The following is a 20,059-nucleotide window of genomic DNA, read 5'->3' on the forward strand; positions in this document are numbered from 1 at the left end:
ACTGCATTCACAAGAATGGGATGAAGTACAAGGGTGGGGATGGGTCACAGTAATCTTGACTTTTGACTACCAAAATAGAATTAGTTCATCTTTGAGTCAAGATAAACAAATTTGAAGAAATTCCCTCATTGTGTTCTTGAGATATCTTGTCTCTAACGTCTCTAGCTGGGGGCTATTGTGTTATGGAGGAATGAAGTGTGATAAAAAAGGAAAAACTACCATGCTGGGATTCTGAGAGGAAGCTTTCATGAGGCGTGGTACTATGATGTCAAGATTTCTCAGCAGCTCAGTGTTGATAGTCGTTTGGAAGAGGCTGTAGAAGTACTCGCCATGTGAAAAATTAAAGAAGTTGTGGCCGTGACTTCCAGATATTGGCACAGAAAGCATGATAGTGTTCAACAGAAAGTCCACTAGTTGCTCACTCTGTAAAATAATAGGAGATCAATAGTAGATACCTGATAACTCACAATAAAGGAAAAAATGCGATTTATTAAATCAACCATTTCATTTAATAAAAAAAAAAAAAAAAAAACTAAGTACATTTCGTTATTTTCCAAACTATACATCGGAAATGTGTTCCCAAGTGTAATTACATTTTTTTCAGGTTTTATGCACTGACCTGTTGACTGAGAGCAAAGGAAAGCTGAAGAAGGCCATCTGCTACCCTCCTGCTATTTATGTCCAAAGATGGAAGTGCCTTCCTGTCCTCACCAGGTGCTATGCCTTTAAATACTGTGATTAGAACTCGGGACCCAAGGGATAAGGCATAGCCTGAATCCTTCAGGAAATATAAAATAAACATTGGACAATACACAATACGCATTTGTATGAAAATATTTAAATAATATCTATATATTGAACCAAAATAAATCATCAGTACTTAGTTAATGTATTACTTGATATTTGATGATTATGATAACTGCATGGCATATTATTAATTGATAAATGATGGCACAAATAAGCTTATTATGAGTTCATGCTTTATCAAATCTGAGTCTATAATTAGGCATATATAGTTTCTGTACTGTTATTGCACAGGGTACAGAAAATTTAAGTCTTAAGGTGCATAAAAAAAAAGCATAGGCATAAATATAAATGAGTATAAACATTACATAAGTGATCGGATTAGTTAACTGTTCAGTTCAGGTAGTAAAATAGTTGCAATATTGCACTTAAAATATGGCACATATGAACACTGTAGTAGATGGTGGTATTGCAAATTCAATTGCATATTCATTTGTTTAATTGCTATTGTCTTCTGTGCATATTTGTGTAGTTTGGAAATAAATAAAGGAGTCCGTGAAATGTATAGATATGAGTGTGTGTATTGCAAACGGCTCTGAACAGTGCCACTACCTGGCTGTGCAGAATGGAGCTGAGGAAGCCAGCTTTGTTGATCTGCTTACAAGAAAACAGAACCCTTTCCATCTGATAGTAGCAGTTCAGAGTGCTAGAGTGGTAGAGGTCTACAGCACACAATTCCTCCACACTATGAATGACATTTAAAAAACAATGCAAAAAAAAAAAAAAAAAAAAGATTCAGATACTTAATGATTCAGATACAATACATTCAGATATGCATCTGAATGTATGCATCTGAATGTATTAAAAAAGCAACACTGAATAACCACATTCAATTAAATAACAGCTTGTTCTTGTTTCAGTAAAGCAGAACACTCAAAGATAATGAACATACCTTTTCTGCGAGATCTTTGCCTGCAAGCTGCTCTCAATATGATTGTGGTATGTTGAGGTCATCAGGACTTTCAGCAGAGGAACACAAACCTCTGGTAGGTTCTTCATTACCTCCACATCTGCTGTGTTGAAACCTACAGCCGAAGGCTCACACACCACGAGCGCAGTTAGCTCAAAAAAAGCTGCGCAAAAAATATCTTGCTCCAGAAGCTGTGAATAAAGTCAGCAAGAGCAATAGTGAATAAAACACACCTTCAAAAGGAAAAAAAATGTCTTTCTTGGTGTGAGTTTTTTAAATTCAGTAATACCTTCCAAAACTCCTGGTCTCCTTTGACAAGAATCATTGTGGCAAACTCCAGCAGCCGAACAATGATGGTGCATTTGCTGTAGTTGTACTGATCCATTTCTCTTGGGCTTAAGTGAGAGGTCTTCTCACTATGAGGGAAACAGCTCTCTGCTGCTGTCAGCTCATACAATGCCAGCTCAGTCAAAAAGAATTTTACAGCTTTCAGAAAACTTGACTTGTCTTTGGAGACTTGGTGATTAAGGGGGGGGGAGAAAAAAAAAAACATTTGTTGAGAACACAGAACGGTCAATACAATTTTGAAAGGTCTTTTATTTTAGAATGATGAGAAGAGATAATCACAACAGATATAAAACTGAAAATCAGATTGTTACATCAGGGTACGTAGACAAGGAAACATTGTGAAAACAATTTTCAACTTTCCATACTATTAAATAAAGAAACCTACAGAACACTGATGTATATGTTGTAAATGATGACAGGCCTCAGGGAGCAGTTGAGAAGATCAATTTCCTTAATTACCAATAGGTAATGGAAAATGTCAGAATGTCATAACGACAAAAAAATGGTTTTGCAACTGTGTATCACAGTAATTACTACATGGCAACATCATGTGAGCAAGTATATGATGTAGAAAAATAAGCAGTAAGATCTCATCATGGCTAAAAACAGCACAAATGTCACCCCTTGCACATTTAGGACTTACTTGGAATGTGCTGAGGCTTGATTATGTGTAAGCGGATGAAAGTGCTGTAGCAGTCCAAGGCAGCCAGCAATAGGTCCATCCACTGCATGGTGGCTCTGACACTGAAAGGCCCTGTAAGGTCCTTGAGAGTGGGTTGGGAGAGAAGACCTCCACCCTCAAACTGTGAGATCAGGAAATCCGTGCCATGATCCTTCAGTATACAATCCAGCCACTGAGATGGAGATTTCTTTCCTACACACACACATCAAAAAATTTCAAATAATAAAAAAAAAAATTTAAATAAGTAATTTTACCATGTTACTGTATGTTTGCGCTGCTCCAGCAGTTGTGTAACCTGCACCAGGCTAAAAAAAAACAAACAAACAAAAACAGGTCTCCTTTCTTTTTCACACCACTGTAGCTCTAAATGTTTTTCTGACCCCATTAACAGTGATCTCAATCCTGTCCAATAGTTCTGGTTTAATGTTTTTAAGAATTCCATTACATTTTCTAAAGCCACCGAAAAGATGTGACTTACTTTTGACAAATGCATTTAAATGAGAATGAATAAATGCATTTTGTTTCTGTTGAGGACTACTCTAACTACTGACTGTCTTTTAAAAGTCCCTACACATGTACAAACTGCAAATGCAAATCAAGTGTTATTATATTATCAGTTTTCTGACTATAGTGTAAATTTTAATATAGCTAGTTTTATGTGCAGTCTAGCAGTGAAAATTAAAAGTAATTCCCATCTAGTGGTGGAATAATGCATTAGAGGATATGAGTACAAGCTGGCCACATTCTAACCGTTTAGGCAACAATCTACAGCCTTAATGCTTCCCATACGTTTTCATTTTATGAAACACACTGGGTATTAAGCTCATTGATTTCACCAGCCTCTCTCCCAACACCTCCCATACCATCTTTCCACACAGTGACCAGTTAAGAAGGTGCCCTCATAGCCCTCACAGGGTGAAAATACTCTCCATCAAATTGAGCCATCCTTGCTGCAGGACAGATTGGTCTCTTTGTGCAGTGGCTGTGAGATGAGTTCACAGGGATCATTTTCAGTTTGGAGGACAGCTAGTTCTGATGAAATCTGGATATAGTTTGCATGGCTTACTACAGTTGTAAAAGGCAGTACTAATATTGATCCAAGACCTCGGAATCTTCCCAACTTTAACAATCTCAGCAGTAGTCATGTTGTGCTGCCATGCTTCTACAGTAGCCCAGAACAGGAAAACCAAACGCTGACCAATGATGGGGAAATCACATTTTGTTTTCAAGATGACAGGCACTCTCTTTTGCAATATAGATGTTGATAAACCTTTAACATTTTACACACTGCACCTTTAAACATTTTTTTAAAATTTGCATTAACCCTGGCAGGTAAGAGACTTGACAGTATTGCTCACCTGGAAGGAGAGGAACAAACTCATAGAAGAGTACCATGCATTTGTGGCGACACTCAGTCTGAGATCGGCCACATTGTTTCAACACCCATGACACCATATCCTGCAGGCACAGCTTTTGACCAGGCGGAAAACCCCTGAACAAAGAGAAAGTGGAAAAAAAAAAAACATTTGGAATTTTTAAACGTATTTAATGATATAGTTTTAAAGTTTTATGTTTTAGATTAAGGAAGACACACACACCACCCGTAGTGGTGGGAAGGAAATGATTTATTTATGACATAATGCTTAATATACCTGACTGCTAAATTTAATTTTATCTTTTTAATGAAAAAATACATTTTAAAACATATGTTATTGTTTGCAGATGCCCATGTACACAGAATACCTTGGAACACGTCGCTTAGGATTGTGCTGATTGAGACTGGGGGCCTTGTGGGTAATGATTCTTTTCAGATGGTCAATGACACAGCCACATTGGTGCTGCGTACCTATGGATGAAAGGGTGAAAGAAGACATCATATATTTTGAGCTGCAAGAAAACTTTCAGTTATGTACAACAATGCCTCTATCTCAGTATAAGACCCAAACAATACCAATAATAAATGCCACTCAAATGACAATTACAAGCAAGTAGTAAAACACTGTAGTTTTTGCAATGTAGCATGAAAAAAAAAACCCCAAAACACTGGGAATGCAGAAAAAAGGCTATTTTTAACGTTTAAATTATCACTGATAAAAACTCCTTTATACATTTGACATCATTTAATTTAGTTATGACTAGATGTGTCCTGCCTATAAAGCTGAAGTGATAAACTATTACCTAGAGACTTCTCATCTGAGTGAGCAAGAGCCAGACTTTCCACAAAAATGACAAGAACCTCAAAGACAAACTGCTCCACCAAGGAATTTTCCTCCCTGCAGAGACAAATAGATAGTAGTACTTAGCAAACACAATGCAAAACAGGGCCTAAGAATATCAACAACAAACAACATGGTAGGCTATAGTATTTTCCACGGTACGGTGTTTTCCAAACAGCAAGCCGTGGACTACCAGTGATATCAAATCTCTCCTGAAGGAGAAGAAGAGAGCTTTCAGATCAGGGAACAAGGAGGAGCTGAGGACTGTACAGAAAGAGCTGAGGAGGAAGATCAGATAGGGAAAGGCCAGCTACAGAAGGAAGATGGAGGAGCAGCTGCAGCAGCAGAGCATGAGTGGGGTGTGGCAGAGCCTAAAGACCATCTCAGGCTTCAAAGCACCCCATGCACAAGCTCAGAGGGATCTGCAGTGGGTTAACGATCTAAATCTGCATTTTCTTAGGTTTGATCAATCACCCTCTCCTCCCCCCACGCAGCTGCATGCCTTCTCCCCGACACCTGGACACCTGACACTCCCCCACTGCCCAAGGAGATGGTGGTGGACTTCCACAGACGTTGGTCTACTCTCCCCTCGTCAGTGAACATCCAGGGAATGGACATTGAGAGAGTGGACTCTTATAAGCACCTGGGCGTTCACCTGAACAACAAACTGGACTGGAATCATAACACAGACACACTGTAAAGGAAGAGCCAGTCTCTGGAGGAGACTGCAGTCTCTTAGGGTGAAAGGGGTACTCCTTCTATGACTCTGTGGTGGAATCAGCCATCCTGTACGGTGTGGTCTGTTGGAGCAGCAGCATCACGGAGGGCGAGAGGAAGAAGCTGGACAAGGCCATCAGGAAGTCCAGTTCTGTCCCGGGCTGTCCTCTGGACTCAGTGAGGGAGATGAGGGACAGAAGGGTCCTGGCTAAACTAACATCTATGCTGGACCATGAGTCTCACCCACTGCAGGATGCCCTGTCTGCCCTGGAGAGCAGTTTTAGTGACTGATCAACCCTTGCAGTGTGAAGGAGAAAATGAGGGTGGTGCTTGAAATCAGTCAACACGTGCAGTAATCATTGCTTTGCACAAAAAGAGCTTCAAGGACGGTCCCTTCCCACTATTCTCACAACCGCCTGCAGAGAGACCAGTTTGTTCTGTGTTGACGGCTTGGTTTGATAAAATTTTACTTGTAGCTTACTGACCATCTTGGTGGAATATGAATAATTTTTCAATCTTTACTGCAGTGCTGCAGAATTGAGGTACATTGAGAATGTCATTGAGAATCACTGAAACTACAGGGGTATGTGATACTTTAGCCATTTGATGCTTTGTTAGGCAATAAACTGAAAATGTCTTAATTTATGAATGAAGTTTCAAAGTGCTTCAGACAGATTGTGAAAACCAGCATAAGACTACAAGCAGACTGAAACTGTATAACTAAAAGTTACATAATGATGTCCTTAGCCCTTATGTACTGTTGGGGATGTTTTCATCCACCAAGGGTAATTTTTCACTCTTAATTTGGCCATAACTTTCACCATATTTCAGCAAATGGAATGATTTTTGGCTTAATTTGAAATAAATTTTCAAAATCTGATTTAGAAATTTTCTATATTCTAATCTATATTTTGTAATACACTGCGGGCAAATTCACTACCCTTTCGTTATGTTCGGGATGAAAATGTCCACTAAAATAAACTGCAGTAAAAATATATCAGATAAATTTTTTTTTCAACTTTTTCTTTTTGCATGAAAGTTCAGTTCTGACTTATTTTCAATATAAAAAGTGATTGTAGACTGGATATTTTTTACCTTATCACAGTCTTGAATATGTCAAAGATTAGTACCAACACTGATTTTGATGCATTGTTAGTTTTTGTGCAGAATAAATTTTTTCTGACTAATTTACTGTTCGTGGATGTTTTTGGCCCATTGACTGCCATTAAAACGACATTTTTTGACTGCACATCCATGACACTATATAATTAAAGACTTTCTAAGATGGCGCCACTGTGTTTGGCTGGCCATCTATTGCTCTTCTTGCCCGGGTGCCTACTCTGTATTTTCTGCTTTTTTATGGTTGAAACGTCGACCACTACCCTTGTATATGATCAACAGATGCTACTAGATATTAGGACTTCAGTTACCACCTATGGTATAAAGAATGGTTTTCATCTGCACCATTCACTGTCCTGGTTAAATATCCTGGAGCACATATGCCAACAACTCACCTCCATTTCCTGCAGGAAACATTGCCGAAGACGTGGTAAACGCGAAGGCATTGCCGTTCAATTAAGAACTGGAGTGGCCAAATCTACCGGTAATCCGATACGGAACACGTGGGAAACACTTCCTCATTGCTGTTGGATTCAGCCTGTTGGTTCCTAGCTTTCTCAACCATGGTGTTTCTGCCTCCATGAATTTGGCAGTATGGAGTACATCCTAGTACTAGTTGAACAAAGGACCTCAACTAGAGAGCGATCCGTTACCACTCAGGATGGCAGTAGTCAATGTGCGTTCCTTGATAAGTAAGACTTATTCTACACGACTTTTTTGTCTCTTGGGACCTGGACTTTCTGTTTATTACTGAAACATGTACCAAAGAGGGGGAACTTTACTCTGAACTCATTCCTCACAACTGCTCTTTTTTAACTGACCTGGCTAATTCAGTTGTGTGTGTTCTCATCTATCAACCTCCTCAGTGTAATCTCTTTTTAAGTGAATTTGAAGACCTCCTGGGGAAACATATGTACAACCACATTTTACTGCTTGGTGATTTTAACATTCACATCTGCTGCCCTGGTAAACCGCTATCTAATGACTACTGCAACCTCATGGAGTCCTTTAGCTTCTCTCAATGGGTGCACAGTCCTACACATGTTCATGGCCACACCTTGGACCTGTTTTTTTCCCATGGCTTCACTATTTTGAACATGGAGATTCGAGAATCATGTTTTTTGGATCATAAATCTCTGACCTTCACTACTATTCCTCCTCATTGCCCCGTCTATTACACCTGCTCTGGCCCATTGGGTTCGTTATGTCACCTGCACGGCCTGTGAGGATTTTGCTGCTGCCTACAAGACTGCCAATGATCTCTCAGCGACGAAACAGTCTGATGCAAGCTTTGACACCAATACATACATCACTTTTTTTTTAAAATAACACCTGCCTAACCATTCCCAACAACATCACCCCTTTGAAAATTAAACGCACCATTAAAAAAAAAACAAAAAAAAAAACCCTCCTGGTTTAGACTCCATTCGCAAAACTGCATACAAGCTGAACACAAATGGCACTGGACGCAATGGACAAACTACAGGTGCCTTATTGTTCTTAGAGAATCCCATTTTACTTTTCAGAAAGCTATTAAATCTGCAAAATCCAAATTTCTCTCAAATAATTTCTGAAAACTCTCAGACCAAGATTTTATTTTCAAGTATAGATGCTGTTTTAACCGTCAGGGGTTGATGAACACGCTGGCACGTTTCGTGACATCTTCTGATAATGCTGAAAAACTTAAATTACTCTGTCAGTTTTGATCGTACAGATAAGACCAATATATCATTCGAATCTGTAGAGTCTACTTTTATTTGTATACATTCATAACAAAATGCTGTGCTTTTGTTAAATACAGAAAACCGACAGGGTGCACTCTGTCTTCTCTGGCATCTCTCTTCACAGACACGTAAATAAAACAACCAGAATCTCAGCGAATACTAGACAAGGGGTTCTTTTTGTTTCATTTTGAGCTCGGGGCCCAATTTTCCCAGTACAAAGTGGCCCAGGGCCCATTCAAATATTAACACTTTCATTTCAATTGATCCGAGTCTTGGTTTGATTTGTATTTAGTAACTAAATCAAGTCCACTTGAGGTTTAACAAGCTAAAACCTTGTGAAATAAATATGATACATTGTGATCATCTCAAAGACATTTATTTTCTATTGTGTATGTAAACCTGCACATACAACAGCACTGAACAGGCTAGCAATTATACCAAATCAAGTTGCTACAAGAACAAATATAAAGGCTCAATTCAAGCTTATTAACACATAAATGAGAATTCCAAAAATATTTAGATAGAAGTAGTTATCCATGCAGCGAAGACATTCCTCAGTTGTAGCTCGAGTTGGTAGCTCTCCACAAAATAGTATGTCTTCTTGCAAACTGCTGTCCCAGCGATGGCGAACAAAAACCAGCAGCCGTGAAGCATTTGTGACATCAGTTGACTCGTCTAGCTGCAAAGAGAAGAATTGGCCATTTTTTATTCTCTCCAGAAGCTGATGCTGTATGTCTGAGGCCATGTCAGCAATATGTTGACTAACACTGTCGTTTGACAGTGGGATGGTCTTCAGCTTCTTTGCAGCAGCTTCAACGATCATCTCACGGCACATGTCCACAGCAGCAGGCAGAACCAATTCCTCCGCTATGGTGAACGCTTTCTTACTCTGCGCCACACGTCTGGCTACGAGGTAGCTGGCCTTCAAAGCACATTTAGCGTCGCTAGGCAGTGACACAATAGATCTTCTCTGTATCTGAAGCCCATTTTCTTTTCTCTTAAAAAAAAAAAAAAAAACGGCTTTCCAACTAGCTTTGCATGTTTGGTTTCTAGATGCCACCTTAATTTTGAAGGCTTCAGTGCTTCGTTGGATAGCGTTATCCCACACTCAACACACTGGGCTCTGGCTCGCTACTGTTCACAAAGCCGAACTTTATAGTCAGGGTTGTACTTGTGCACAAATTTAGCCTTTGAAGAGGGGTTGGCATCACTTTCATCTTCATTTTTTCCCCGTTTTAAAAACTTCTCCATATCTTCAACCAAACGTTTGGAACTGACTTCTTCTGCTGCTGCTTATTGGAGCTTGTTAAACAACTGGCTGACGACTCACTGCCACCAAGTGATGGGAAGCTGCATTGCAGTCCCGCAGCCCTCGCTGCCCACAGGTGCAGAACTGAAAGTTTTTTGCGGCCCACTATTTGGTGCTCGTGGCCCAAGAATGGGCCGCGGCCCCATGGTTAAGAATCACTGTACTAGACAATTCAAGTTGAAAACAATCACTTTTTCTGAGTGTTTGGATGATGGCACGTGAAGAAGCGCTTCGTATGGTTCCAGACAGCAATGAAGAGTTTACATTCTCGTCAGAGGAAAAAGGCGGCTCAGATGACAAACGTTTGCATCTGCATTGCATTGCACAAATTCCCTCTCAGCCACATTCCTGACTGAAAGGCTCATTATGCAGCTCATTATTCAGATTTTTGTCTTCTCAGGTAAATCACATGATTATTCCTGATCAGGCACGCCTTCCTACATATGTCTTTTATAAACAAAAAGTGTCTTAGAAAATTTAAATCAGTGTATTGTTTTCTGTGAAAGAGTAAAATAAATAAAACAGCCAGCACTTTCATCTGTTGTGGCGGGCAGGAGGTGATATCCTGCAAGTCCTGCTGGAAAGACTGAACACACACACTATAATATGCTGATACAGTTAATATAAAACTCCATATAAAAGCCAGAAACTAAGCTTTCTATGCACAGGCCTGTGTAAAGGGTTAATGGGGCCACTTAGTTTTCAACAATAAAAAATCACAAATTTTACTTCTTTCCAACAGGGGAAACCACCAACCATTAAGAATGCATGATTACAGTGTCATGGATGTGCAGTCAAAAAAATGTCATTATAATGGCAGTCAATGGGCCAAAAACATCCACCAACAGTAAATTAGTCACAAAAAATTTAAATCTGATGCTACACAAAAACTAACAATGCATCAGTGTTGGTACTAATCTTTGACATATTCAAGACTGTGATAAGGTAAAAAATATCCAGTCTCAATCACTTTTTATATTGAAAATAAGTAATTTTGTTTTTATTTCCCCTAATTCGTGGCATCACTTATGAAATTGGCATTTAAAGAGTTCAAATCCTTTTATTATCCATTTAGTAGTTTTGATCAGAACTGAAGTTTATTAAAAGATATATTTATCAAATATATTTTTACAGCAGTTTATTTTAGTGGATGCTTCCATTTTCAAACAGTGCACAAGGGTCAAGCCTGACCCTGGCTTGAATATGAATTAGGGAACAAAAAAAAAATGGATTTATGTTATTGGCTGTTAATTCAAATCTATAATCTATATTTAACTCACATCAGGCAGGGCGGAGACAGGTTGGCCTGTGATCTGAAGAGCCGAACTATGAACTAGTAAACGGTGGAAAATCATGATGTGATTAGTCTGTCATCACTGGAAAATACCTATTGTTGCATTTTATTGATCTTCAGACTGAGCCTTTTAAATTGCACATATGGAGTGGCTCTCCATTCACAGAGGTAGTGATGTTGCACTGCTATGTTTCTACAGTAGCCCAGAATGGACAAACTAAACACTGGATCTAGACAGGGAATTGTGATTTGCTTTAAACCCTTTCTCACACCTGGAGTGGGGTGTGAGGGGTGCTCAGAAGGTTGAATACTACTACGATCTCAACACTAAATCTTTCACACTTCATAGATTGCCCCTTTAAACTACTACTGGAACGCACAAAAGACTTTACAAGATGGCTGACTGAATAAACGTAAGATGACAGTCCTACCTTGCTTCCTATATCTGTTCTACTCTTCGCATCGAAACCCATGTTTAAGGCTTTAAACAGTCACCCCATAGATTAAAAGCAGTTGCTTACAGCCAAAGATAGAGGTGGCCTTGGCCAGACCAACTTTTTATACAATTCTTATTAAGCAAGAGTAACCAGTCTGAATCTCCCATCTTCTTTTTGAGCTCTTACAAACAGATCTGCAGAACTTGTTCGCAAATTGAAAATTAGAAAAAGAAAAAAAAAGAAGAAAAAAAAAGAAAAAAAAAAAACAGTCATACCTGAATAGTCTGTAGATACTATTGAATGTTAAGGCAGCACCAAGTCTCTTGAACCCACTGGGGTGGAGGGCCAAGCTGTAGATCCGCTTAAACAAAGACTTCATGTTAGCAGGGCTCTTCTCCTGCTGCTTGGGGTCGGTTTGTTTGACTGACCATTTGACAAACTCTTCAATGCAGCGGCCACAAAAGTCACGCAGAGTGCTGTCCTTGGGGTCCACTACACCATCCTGGACAAAAATGAAAATATTACACAAAACCAAATTACTGCCAAAATGTCTGAAAGCTCAATTAAAACACTGTGTATACTTCAAATGGCCACAACAGTACAAAATCTTAAGACGTTTGAATGCCAAGCCTATAAAATCCTACATGAATTCTAAACACTTACCAGTATAGCCTCTAGGAGAGCTACTGTATCTTGGCTTTCAAACTTCTTGTTGTTTGTGAACCAGTGAATCAGCTGCATGACGAGTGGTTCAAAGAGCTGTCTTGTTACCTTAATTAAATTTTATGAAATTATTACATTTATTATTAAATTCATAAAACTGTATTCATTACTCACCTTTGTACAAGCAACTCTAAGAACAACATTTTCCTAGTGGATTAATAAAGTTAAGTCTAAGTCTAAGAACTACATTCTGCACATTCACACATTTGCTTGTGTGAAATAGTAACTTGGGAGAATCGGGAGTATTTAGCCTGAATTGTTATAAAATTAAAATAAACAACTAATGTGAAGCTGGTGTAATAAGAGATAAAAACTTCTAATTTTGTAAACTTTTTACAAATATCCTTGGATTTATCCATATAATAACCAATGTGTCTCATCATCACAACCCTTTTCATAAGGCATTCAGTGATTGGTTGGAACTGTATCTATGGCAACTACCTTGATGGAGTAGACACACCTGATCAACATCACAGGACAGACGTAGTAGCAAAGGAAACAGCCTTTTGTGTAGATTGTACATAGGTGGCAAACTACCCTTCTCTTCAGCCATCTGAGCACTCTTCCCAACCATGTAGATTACCAAGCTGTGGAGCAGCTCACAAGCTGCTACCTGTATCAAGAAACAAAGACATTTAATTATAATATAATTTTTTCTACTGTGTGAAAGTATGTTATATCTATATCAAAATTCTGTATTAAATTAAGGCTGAACTGCAACTGACACGGAAACCTCATGTTACATGACATACTTTGGTTTGTCTGTCACTTGTGGATAGAGCCAGTTCACTAATGCGAGGCAGAAATGGGTCGAGGTAGATGACTGGCTTCATATCGGTGAATGGCACTGCAAAACTCAGCCTTTTCTCGGAGTCCCAGGCAACACATTTCTTCAAACCATCCTCTGATGAGGCCACTAAATGCCAAAACAAATGGTCAACAAAAAAAACACCCAACACTTGACACTTGTTTAAGTGTTCTTGAAACATCATTCAATTGCAGGGATGTCAAACTGCAGTACTTGGGGGCCACTGTCCTGCTTGTTTTCCAACTATCCCTGCCTTTGCAGACTCTGATCGCACATCTGATCCAGCTTAACAGTGGGTATGGCAGGGAGAGCTGGGAAAACAAGCAGAGCAATGGCCCTCAAGAACTGCAGTTTGACACTCCTGCTCAAGAGCATGGATGAAATAAAGAAAATGTCATTGTAAGGACTGTGCTAGTGCTTACCAGTCACAAGATTCCTGTTCAGCTTTCCTCCCAGGCGACCAAGCAATTTCACCACCCTGAGCCTGACCATGGCAAGTGGAGCATCACCCTGTGTTCAGATACAAGAACTCAGCGGCTGTATTCATAAACATTCTAAGAATCATCACAGAGAGTTCCTAACTTAGCTTAAAAACTTTTAGCTATGAGTCTTGAGAGTGATTTAGGAGTGATTTTAGAGCAACTCTTAGCAATGAAAAGATAAAAACTCTAATCTCAGTCAAGAGGCAGGGCTGAACCTGTTGCATGCCTCCACACATTTTGTGAGCCTGCAAGATATGAATGTCTAGTGGAAACAAAATGAATTATGTCACGATATTGGGTTCATAGAGTGCTGTATTAATTGTTTGCGTGATAACTGCTGATGGAAGATTGTGATGGACCTAAGTCACCACTGTTGCCTTGTTACATTTTCCCAAATATCTGTTTGACATTCATTTCTCTCATTGTGGCATGTTTGTGCGGGGTAAGAGATGAGATAAACTTTATTAATCTTTGAAGGGAAATTCAAGTGGTGTGGTAGAGAAAATAACAGGTAGTACAGTAAGTAGTAAAATTAGTCAGTAACATGAGTGCATGTATAATAAAGGACAAACATTACTCCTAAAAGATCTGTCATGTTTGATTAACTCAGTTATTCAGTTACATTTCTTCTTCCTCTTCGCCTTTCCAGCGTTTTCACATCTGCTTAAGAAACTCCTAAGTTGTCCTCATAACAATTTTCAACCTCTTCTAAGGGTTAAGATGCTTTGTGAATAACTTAAGTTTACTAGGATGTCCACTTGGAAATACCCATAATTCTAAGAATTTCCTTAGAATGTTATCACTAGGGGCTACTCTACAGCCTGAGAAAGCTGAACTAGAGGAACATTTTTTAAAGGATTTATTAAAAAAAAAAAAAAAAAAAAAAAGACTCCTGTAACAACCATCCCATCATTTTTGCGGTGTGTAAATATCTGCACACATTATGGCAGTTTACATAAGTCTGTAGACCAAAGCGAAAACAGTATGATATCCTTCTTACTCTAACTGCAAAAAAAAAAACTATGATAAAACTTTTGATTTGACTTTACGTGGCAGCATATAAAGTAAACTAATAAAGTGGAAAAATTTGGACACAGGTAAAATCGGACAAATCACTTATGTTTACATACTTATGCAGTATGTTTCAGCCCTCCATCGATTGATCTTCAAGTGAATAGAACTTGCATATACAGTGGGTACGGAAAGTATTCAGACCCCTTTAAATTTTTCACTCTGTCATTGCAGCCATTTGCCAAAATCAAGAAAGTTCCTTTTATTTCTCATTAATGTACACTCAGCACCCCATCTTGACAGAAAAAAACTGAAATGTAGAAATGTTTGCAAATTTATTAAAAAAGAAAAACTGAAATATCACATGGTCATAAGTATTCAGACCCTTTGCAGTGACACTCATATTTAACTCACATGCTGTCCATTTCTTCTGATCCTCCTTGAGATGGTTCTGCTCCTTCATTGGAGTCCAGCTGTGTTTAATTAAACTGATTGGACTTGATTAGGAAAGGCACACACCTGTCTATATGAGACCTTACAGCTCACAGTGAATGTCAGAGCAAATGAGAATCATGAGGTCGAAGGAACTGCCCAAGGAGCTCAGAGACAGAATTGTGGCAAGGCACAGATCTGGCCAAGGTTACAAAAGAATTTCTGCAGCACTCAAGGTTCCTAAGAGCACAGTGGCCTCCATAATCCTCAAATGAAAAAAGTTTGGGACGACCAGAACTCTTCCTAGACCTGGCCGTCCAGCCAAACTGAGCAATCGTGGGAGAAGAGCCTTGGTGAGAGAGGTAAAGAAGAACCCAAAGATCACTGTGGCTGAGCTCCAGAGATGCAGTAGGGAGATGGGAGAAAGTTCCACAAAGTCAACTATCACTGCAGCCCTCCACCAGTCGGGGCTTTATGGCAGAGTGGCCCGACGGAAGACTCTCCTCAGTGCAAGACACATGAAAGCCCGCATAGAGTTTGCCAAAAAACACATGAAGGACCTCCCAGACCATGAGAAATAAGATTCTCTGGTCTGATGAGACCAAGATTGAACTTTTTGGTGTTAATTCTAAGCGGTATGTGTGGAGAAAACCAGGCACTGCTCATCACCTGCCCAATACAATCCCTACAGTGAAACATGGTGGTGGGAGCATCATGTTGTGGGGGTGTTTTTCAGCTGCAGGGACAGGACGACTGGTTGTAATTGAAGGAAAGATGGATGCGGCCAAGTACAGAGATATCCTGGAAGAAAACCTCTTCCAGAGTGCTCAGGACCTCAGACTGGGCCGAAGGTTCACCTTTCAACAGGACAATGACCCTAAGCACACAGCTAAAATAACAAAGGAGTGGCTTCGGAACAACTCTGTGACCGTTCTTGACTGGCCCAGCCAGAGCCCTGACCTAAACCCAATTGAGCATCTCTGGAGAGACCTGAAAATGGCTGTCCACCAACGTTCACCATCCAACCTGACAGAACTGGAGAGGATCTGCAAGGAAGAATGGCAGAGGATCCCCAAATCCAGGTGTGAAAAACTTGTTGCATCATTCCCAAGAAGACTCATGGCTGTACTAGCTCAAAAGGGTGCTTCTACTCAATACTGAGCACAGGGTCTGAATACTTATGACCATGTGATATTTCAGTTTTTCTTTTTTAATAAATTTGCAAAAATTTCTACATTTCTGGTTTTTTCTGTCAAGATGGGGTGCTGAGTGTACATTAATGAGAAATAAAATGAACTTTTTTGATTTTGGCAAATGGCTGCAATGACAAAGAGCGAAAAATTTAAAGGGGCCTGAATACTTTCCGTACCCACTGTATTTTCCTAATACCAATGCAGTGTGTCAGTTCTCTCAGTTTGCTTTGTTAGTAATTATTTTGAAAAGGGGCAGTGAATCCAGTTTCCTTCACAGTTTAACTGAACATAACCATCCCACAAAATAACTCTAAATTACTCAATATTGTCATAGTATGTGTAAAATTACATTATTTACAAACCGTAAACTTTGGTATTATAGTAGAAGATGGGCTGGTCTATGCAAAAATCTGTGAAACTAAAGTGAGAAATTAATTTCAGAATAATGAAGTGTGTATTACATTTTCCCCAATCATTACCACAGGCAGCTGGTTGGATTGCTTCAGGAGCCTTGTCATCACTCTGCTGTATCCTTTGTCCCTTCTTGAAGACAATGATGATATCACCTCCCAGCTGCTCTCATTCTTGTCTGAAATCCCAACACATTAATTAATTAATATTTGATATATTCGAAAGCATTTTAATTTTGACAAAATTGTCCATCTCAGTAACAAATGTGCTTAAATACCTAACACTAAAATGTCTTACTGTTGTTAGAGGTGGATTTAAGGTAACCATCCAGTAGAGGCAGGATAATGAAGTAGCAGGGCTGCATAGTCTCCAAAGGAATGTGGGAGGACCAGTCCTCAAGTGCATCTAGGGCTGCATTAGCTAACGGAACATGGCTCAGACCCAATATTAGAGCCACCTAGATCACGCACGCACGCACACGCACACACACGCGTGCGCACACACGCACACGCACGCACACACACACACACACACACACAGAGTACTTGGTGGTATTTTATCTGCATTCATACAAAGTAGCTGTTAGCCTTCAGTGAATCAGAGGGAACTACACTGTAATTTGAACACTCAGACAAGGCTCCTAAGACTGTGCCAGACCAGTCAGCAGGCTGCAACACTAAGGCCAGGCCTCCAAATTTATGTACAACGCTTTGAAAATGAAAATGGGGCATTTCCAAATGAAAGACATTTTTCATTTGGAAAATGTTCATTTTGAATATTCCTTTGACTTTTGGGAAAATGTTCCTTCACAGTGTTCAGCCATCTTCATGTAGCTTACAAATACATGACAAACATAAAAGGATCCCACCTCAAGAGCAGGACAGTAGGCTTTGACATCCAAAGATACAATTCTGTGGTGCAGGGACAGGACAAATGTCAAGCAGGATGCTAGCAGCTCATCTTTGTACTGCTTCATTTTCACACAGACCTATTGGAAAACCACATTTCACTTAAGTTTTCTACACATTAAAAATTATGGTGATCTTCGATCTTAGCTAATACATTCGCATGAAAATGTGTAAAAAAAAGCTACCTCTTTTCCAAACTTCAAAAGGAGTTCAAAACAAGCAATTTTTACTGTGTCATTCTGTGGGCATGTAGAGTTTCTCAGGTCCACTCCCTATTTAAAAGAAGATTAGTTCAGTTTTATTTTAAATTCCTTATGGGGAGGGACTGCATGACACTATTTTTCCTCTCAGTTTGTTCAACATTCAATTATCGTATGCTCGTGTTTGACTACACAGTATTCATTTTTTTTCCCATACCATATCATCATATAATTACAGTCTTGATACAATATTCATTGTCTTGTTTACACATGAAGTGTTCTGAACATGCTGAAAAAAAAGCTGAAAACACAACCTAATGCATTTTTTTGTAAAACAACAAAACTGTAAGACAGAAAAAAAAAGCAATGTTACCTGGTAATACTTGATTTTCTTGGCAATTTTCATGGTGACACAGAGCAACTTGTAAAAGCCACTGACAAGTGGATTTTGTATGGAGTGGAGGATAAGTTCCTTGCTAATGGGATACATCCAAGACTCAAAATACTCTACATGTTTGGTTAGCAGCAACTCACTGCAGAGGCAGAAAAAAAAAAAAGATGTTTACATTCTTGTGCATAAAATAAATTGTAAATATTAAGTATATACAACGAATAGTATGCACACAAATTTTTGTGAATTTGAACATTTTTATGACATTTAGGGCCTGATTTACTACAGTGCCTAAGTACCTACATTTGCATGTATAAAAACGTGTGCAAGCTTGATAGCAAAAAAATAGCGTGCAGCAGAACTGCATCTGTTTAAAATGAAATGATTAGCAGGCCTGCTGTTTTGCTGTTCATTTAGTACGTTTGACTTAATGCATATACAATATGAGGCATTTATACCCTATGGTGCTAAATAATGGGCAGGGAAGATGCAAATTGGTTAATGTAGTACAGGCAATGTGATTTACCAAGCCTGAAAGTAATTTTGCTGACATTGTTTGCGTCTGCTATTAAATACATCTGAAGAGATGGTGCTAATTGGCCCCCGCGTTACAATGCACAAAGATGGCTGCTGTTGCTGCAGCAAGGAGGAGATGTAGAAGAGGTAAAACGCCTGATGAACAAACTGCTCATTAAATAAAATGTTTTTCTTGAGTTTAAATTGGACAACTCTTAATATTTTCCCCTGAAGGCATATTAATTTTTTATTGTAAATAAGTAACTTATTTTCAGGAAAGAAGGTCTAGCTTTTTGAGGGCAAAACTTGCTCTGCAGTTGGCTCCAGGGAGTCATACCCAGATACTCCATCACCTGCTCATCGGTCAGTGAAAGCTGCACCCACTACACAAGGTTGCTTAGGGGCATTTTCTATCCCCCTACCCATTTTGTTCACCGATGCTTTGTTACAAGCCAATTTTTCCTTTGGCCTTTGCTTTAAATTTTGCCATCTTCTCTTGAGTTTATCTGTTGTTCTTGCTGTTTTTTCCCCACATTCGACATTTACTTTTGAGCAGACACCATCCCATATAGTTTTGTTTTTAAAAAAAGTTAGGGTTTTTTTTTTTTTGCTGTAATGTGCCAGCATGTTTATTTGCCTCACATCTACTTCAGTCGGTTTGAACGTACTTTTCCTCTAGCGCTCCAAACTCATTTAAATAGGGCAGTCTGCACAAGGTTTGCATGTGTTGTTATTTGCTCAAGTAATTTTAGTTGATCACCCGCAAGACATTTTCCAAGTAAAAGTGCAATCTGTTAAAGTGCACATGCAATTTAGTGCTCATTATTTGGCTTCTTAGGAAATCAGACCCCTAGACTGTAATGTGTCAGGATTTTATCTACTAGCTTAGTTCCTTACTAAAAGGACAAACACTGTCACAGATGTTGAACACCTGTGCTGTTTATTTTCTGTGCCTAAGAGCATGTATGTTGTGTCTCCATCACCTGCAGAAGTTTACAAGGTTAATAAAAGCCATGAAGTCTTTGATCTTATTAGGGACCAGATGAGCTGTGGGATCAGAAGAAGGCAGGACATGGGCAGCATCATTTGGAGCCTGATAAACAAGGAGATGCCACAGATTAACAGAGAAAGTAACAGAATTATGTTTAAAATAATAATAATACTAATAAAGTTTATTTGTAAAGCACTTTAAGAACAGGCACAACTGACAGAAAGTACTGTACAGCATAAGCAAAGACAATAAATAAGCACATAAAAGAAGCAAAGTAGATAACGAATAAATAAAGAAATAAAAACTTTAAAAGATTAGCAGAAAATAAGTGATGCCAGTCCAAAAGCCAGAGAATAAAAGCGGGTTTTAAGTCGGGATATAAACATGGAGAGTGTAAGGGCCTGTCAAATGTGCAAAGGCAGTTGATTCCCAC

The 20,059-nt window shown here is 39.1% G+C and overlaps 1 protein-coding gene across 3 annotated transcripts in view; it reads right to left on the minus strand.

The window, feature by feature from the left end:
* Positions 1-20,059, minus strand: part of prkdc (protein kinase, DNA-activated, catalytic subunit) — a 92,446-nt gene that overhangs the window by 51,399 nt on the left and 20,988 nt on the right. For all 3 annotated transcript variants that reach the window (XM_026327234.2, XM_026327233.2, XM_026327235.1), the window contains exons 17-36: positions 19,619-19,728; positions 18,102-18,261; positions 17,714-17,800; positions 17,489-17,608; positions 16,918-17,077; positions 16,689-16,798; positions 13,514-13,601; positions 13,036-13,199; positions 12,744-12,896; positions 12,224-12,331; positions 11,836-12,062; positions 4,923-5,017; positions 4,488-4,590; positions 4,103-4,236; positions 2,706-2,936; positions 2,004-2,230; positions 1,697-1,905; positions 1,357-1,489; positions 620-778; positions 220-423 (exon numbers count right to left, since the gene is read on the minus strand). In XM_026327234.2, the coding sequence (XP_026183019.1) occupies positions 220-423; positions 620-778; positions 1,357-1,489; positions 1,697-1,905; positions 2,004-2,230; positions 2,706-2,936; positions 4,103-4,236; positions 4,488-4,590; positions 4,923-5,017; positions 11,836-12,062; positions 12,224-12,331; positions 12,744-12,896; positions 13,036-13,199; positions 13,514-13,601; positions 16,689-16,798; positions 16,918-17,077; positions 17,489-17,608; positions 17,714-17,800; positions 18,102-18,261; positions 19,619-19,728 (2,982 nt within the window). The remainder of the gene's footprint in view (positions 1-219; positions 424-619; positions 779-1,356; positions 1,490-1,696; positions 1,906-2,003; positions 2,231-2,705; positions 2,937-4,102; positions 4,237-4,487; positions 4,591-4,922; positions 5,018-11,835; positions 12,063-12,223; positions 12,332-12,743; positions 12,897-13,035; positions 13,200-13,513; positions 13,602-16,688; positions 16,799-16,917; positions 17,078-17,488; positions 17,609-17,713; positions 17,801-18,101; positions 18,262-19,618; positions 19,729-20,059) is intronic.

Source organism: Mastacembelus armatus, chromosome 23 (assembly GCF_900324485.2).
Source record: "Mastacembelus armatus chromosome 23, fMasArm1.2, whole genome shotgun sequence".
Classification (NCBI taxonomy): Eukaryota; Metazoa; Chordata; class Actinopteri; order Synbranchiformes; family Mastacembelidae; genus Mastacembelus; species Mastacembelus armatus.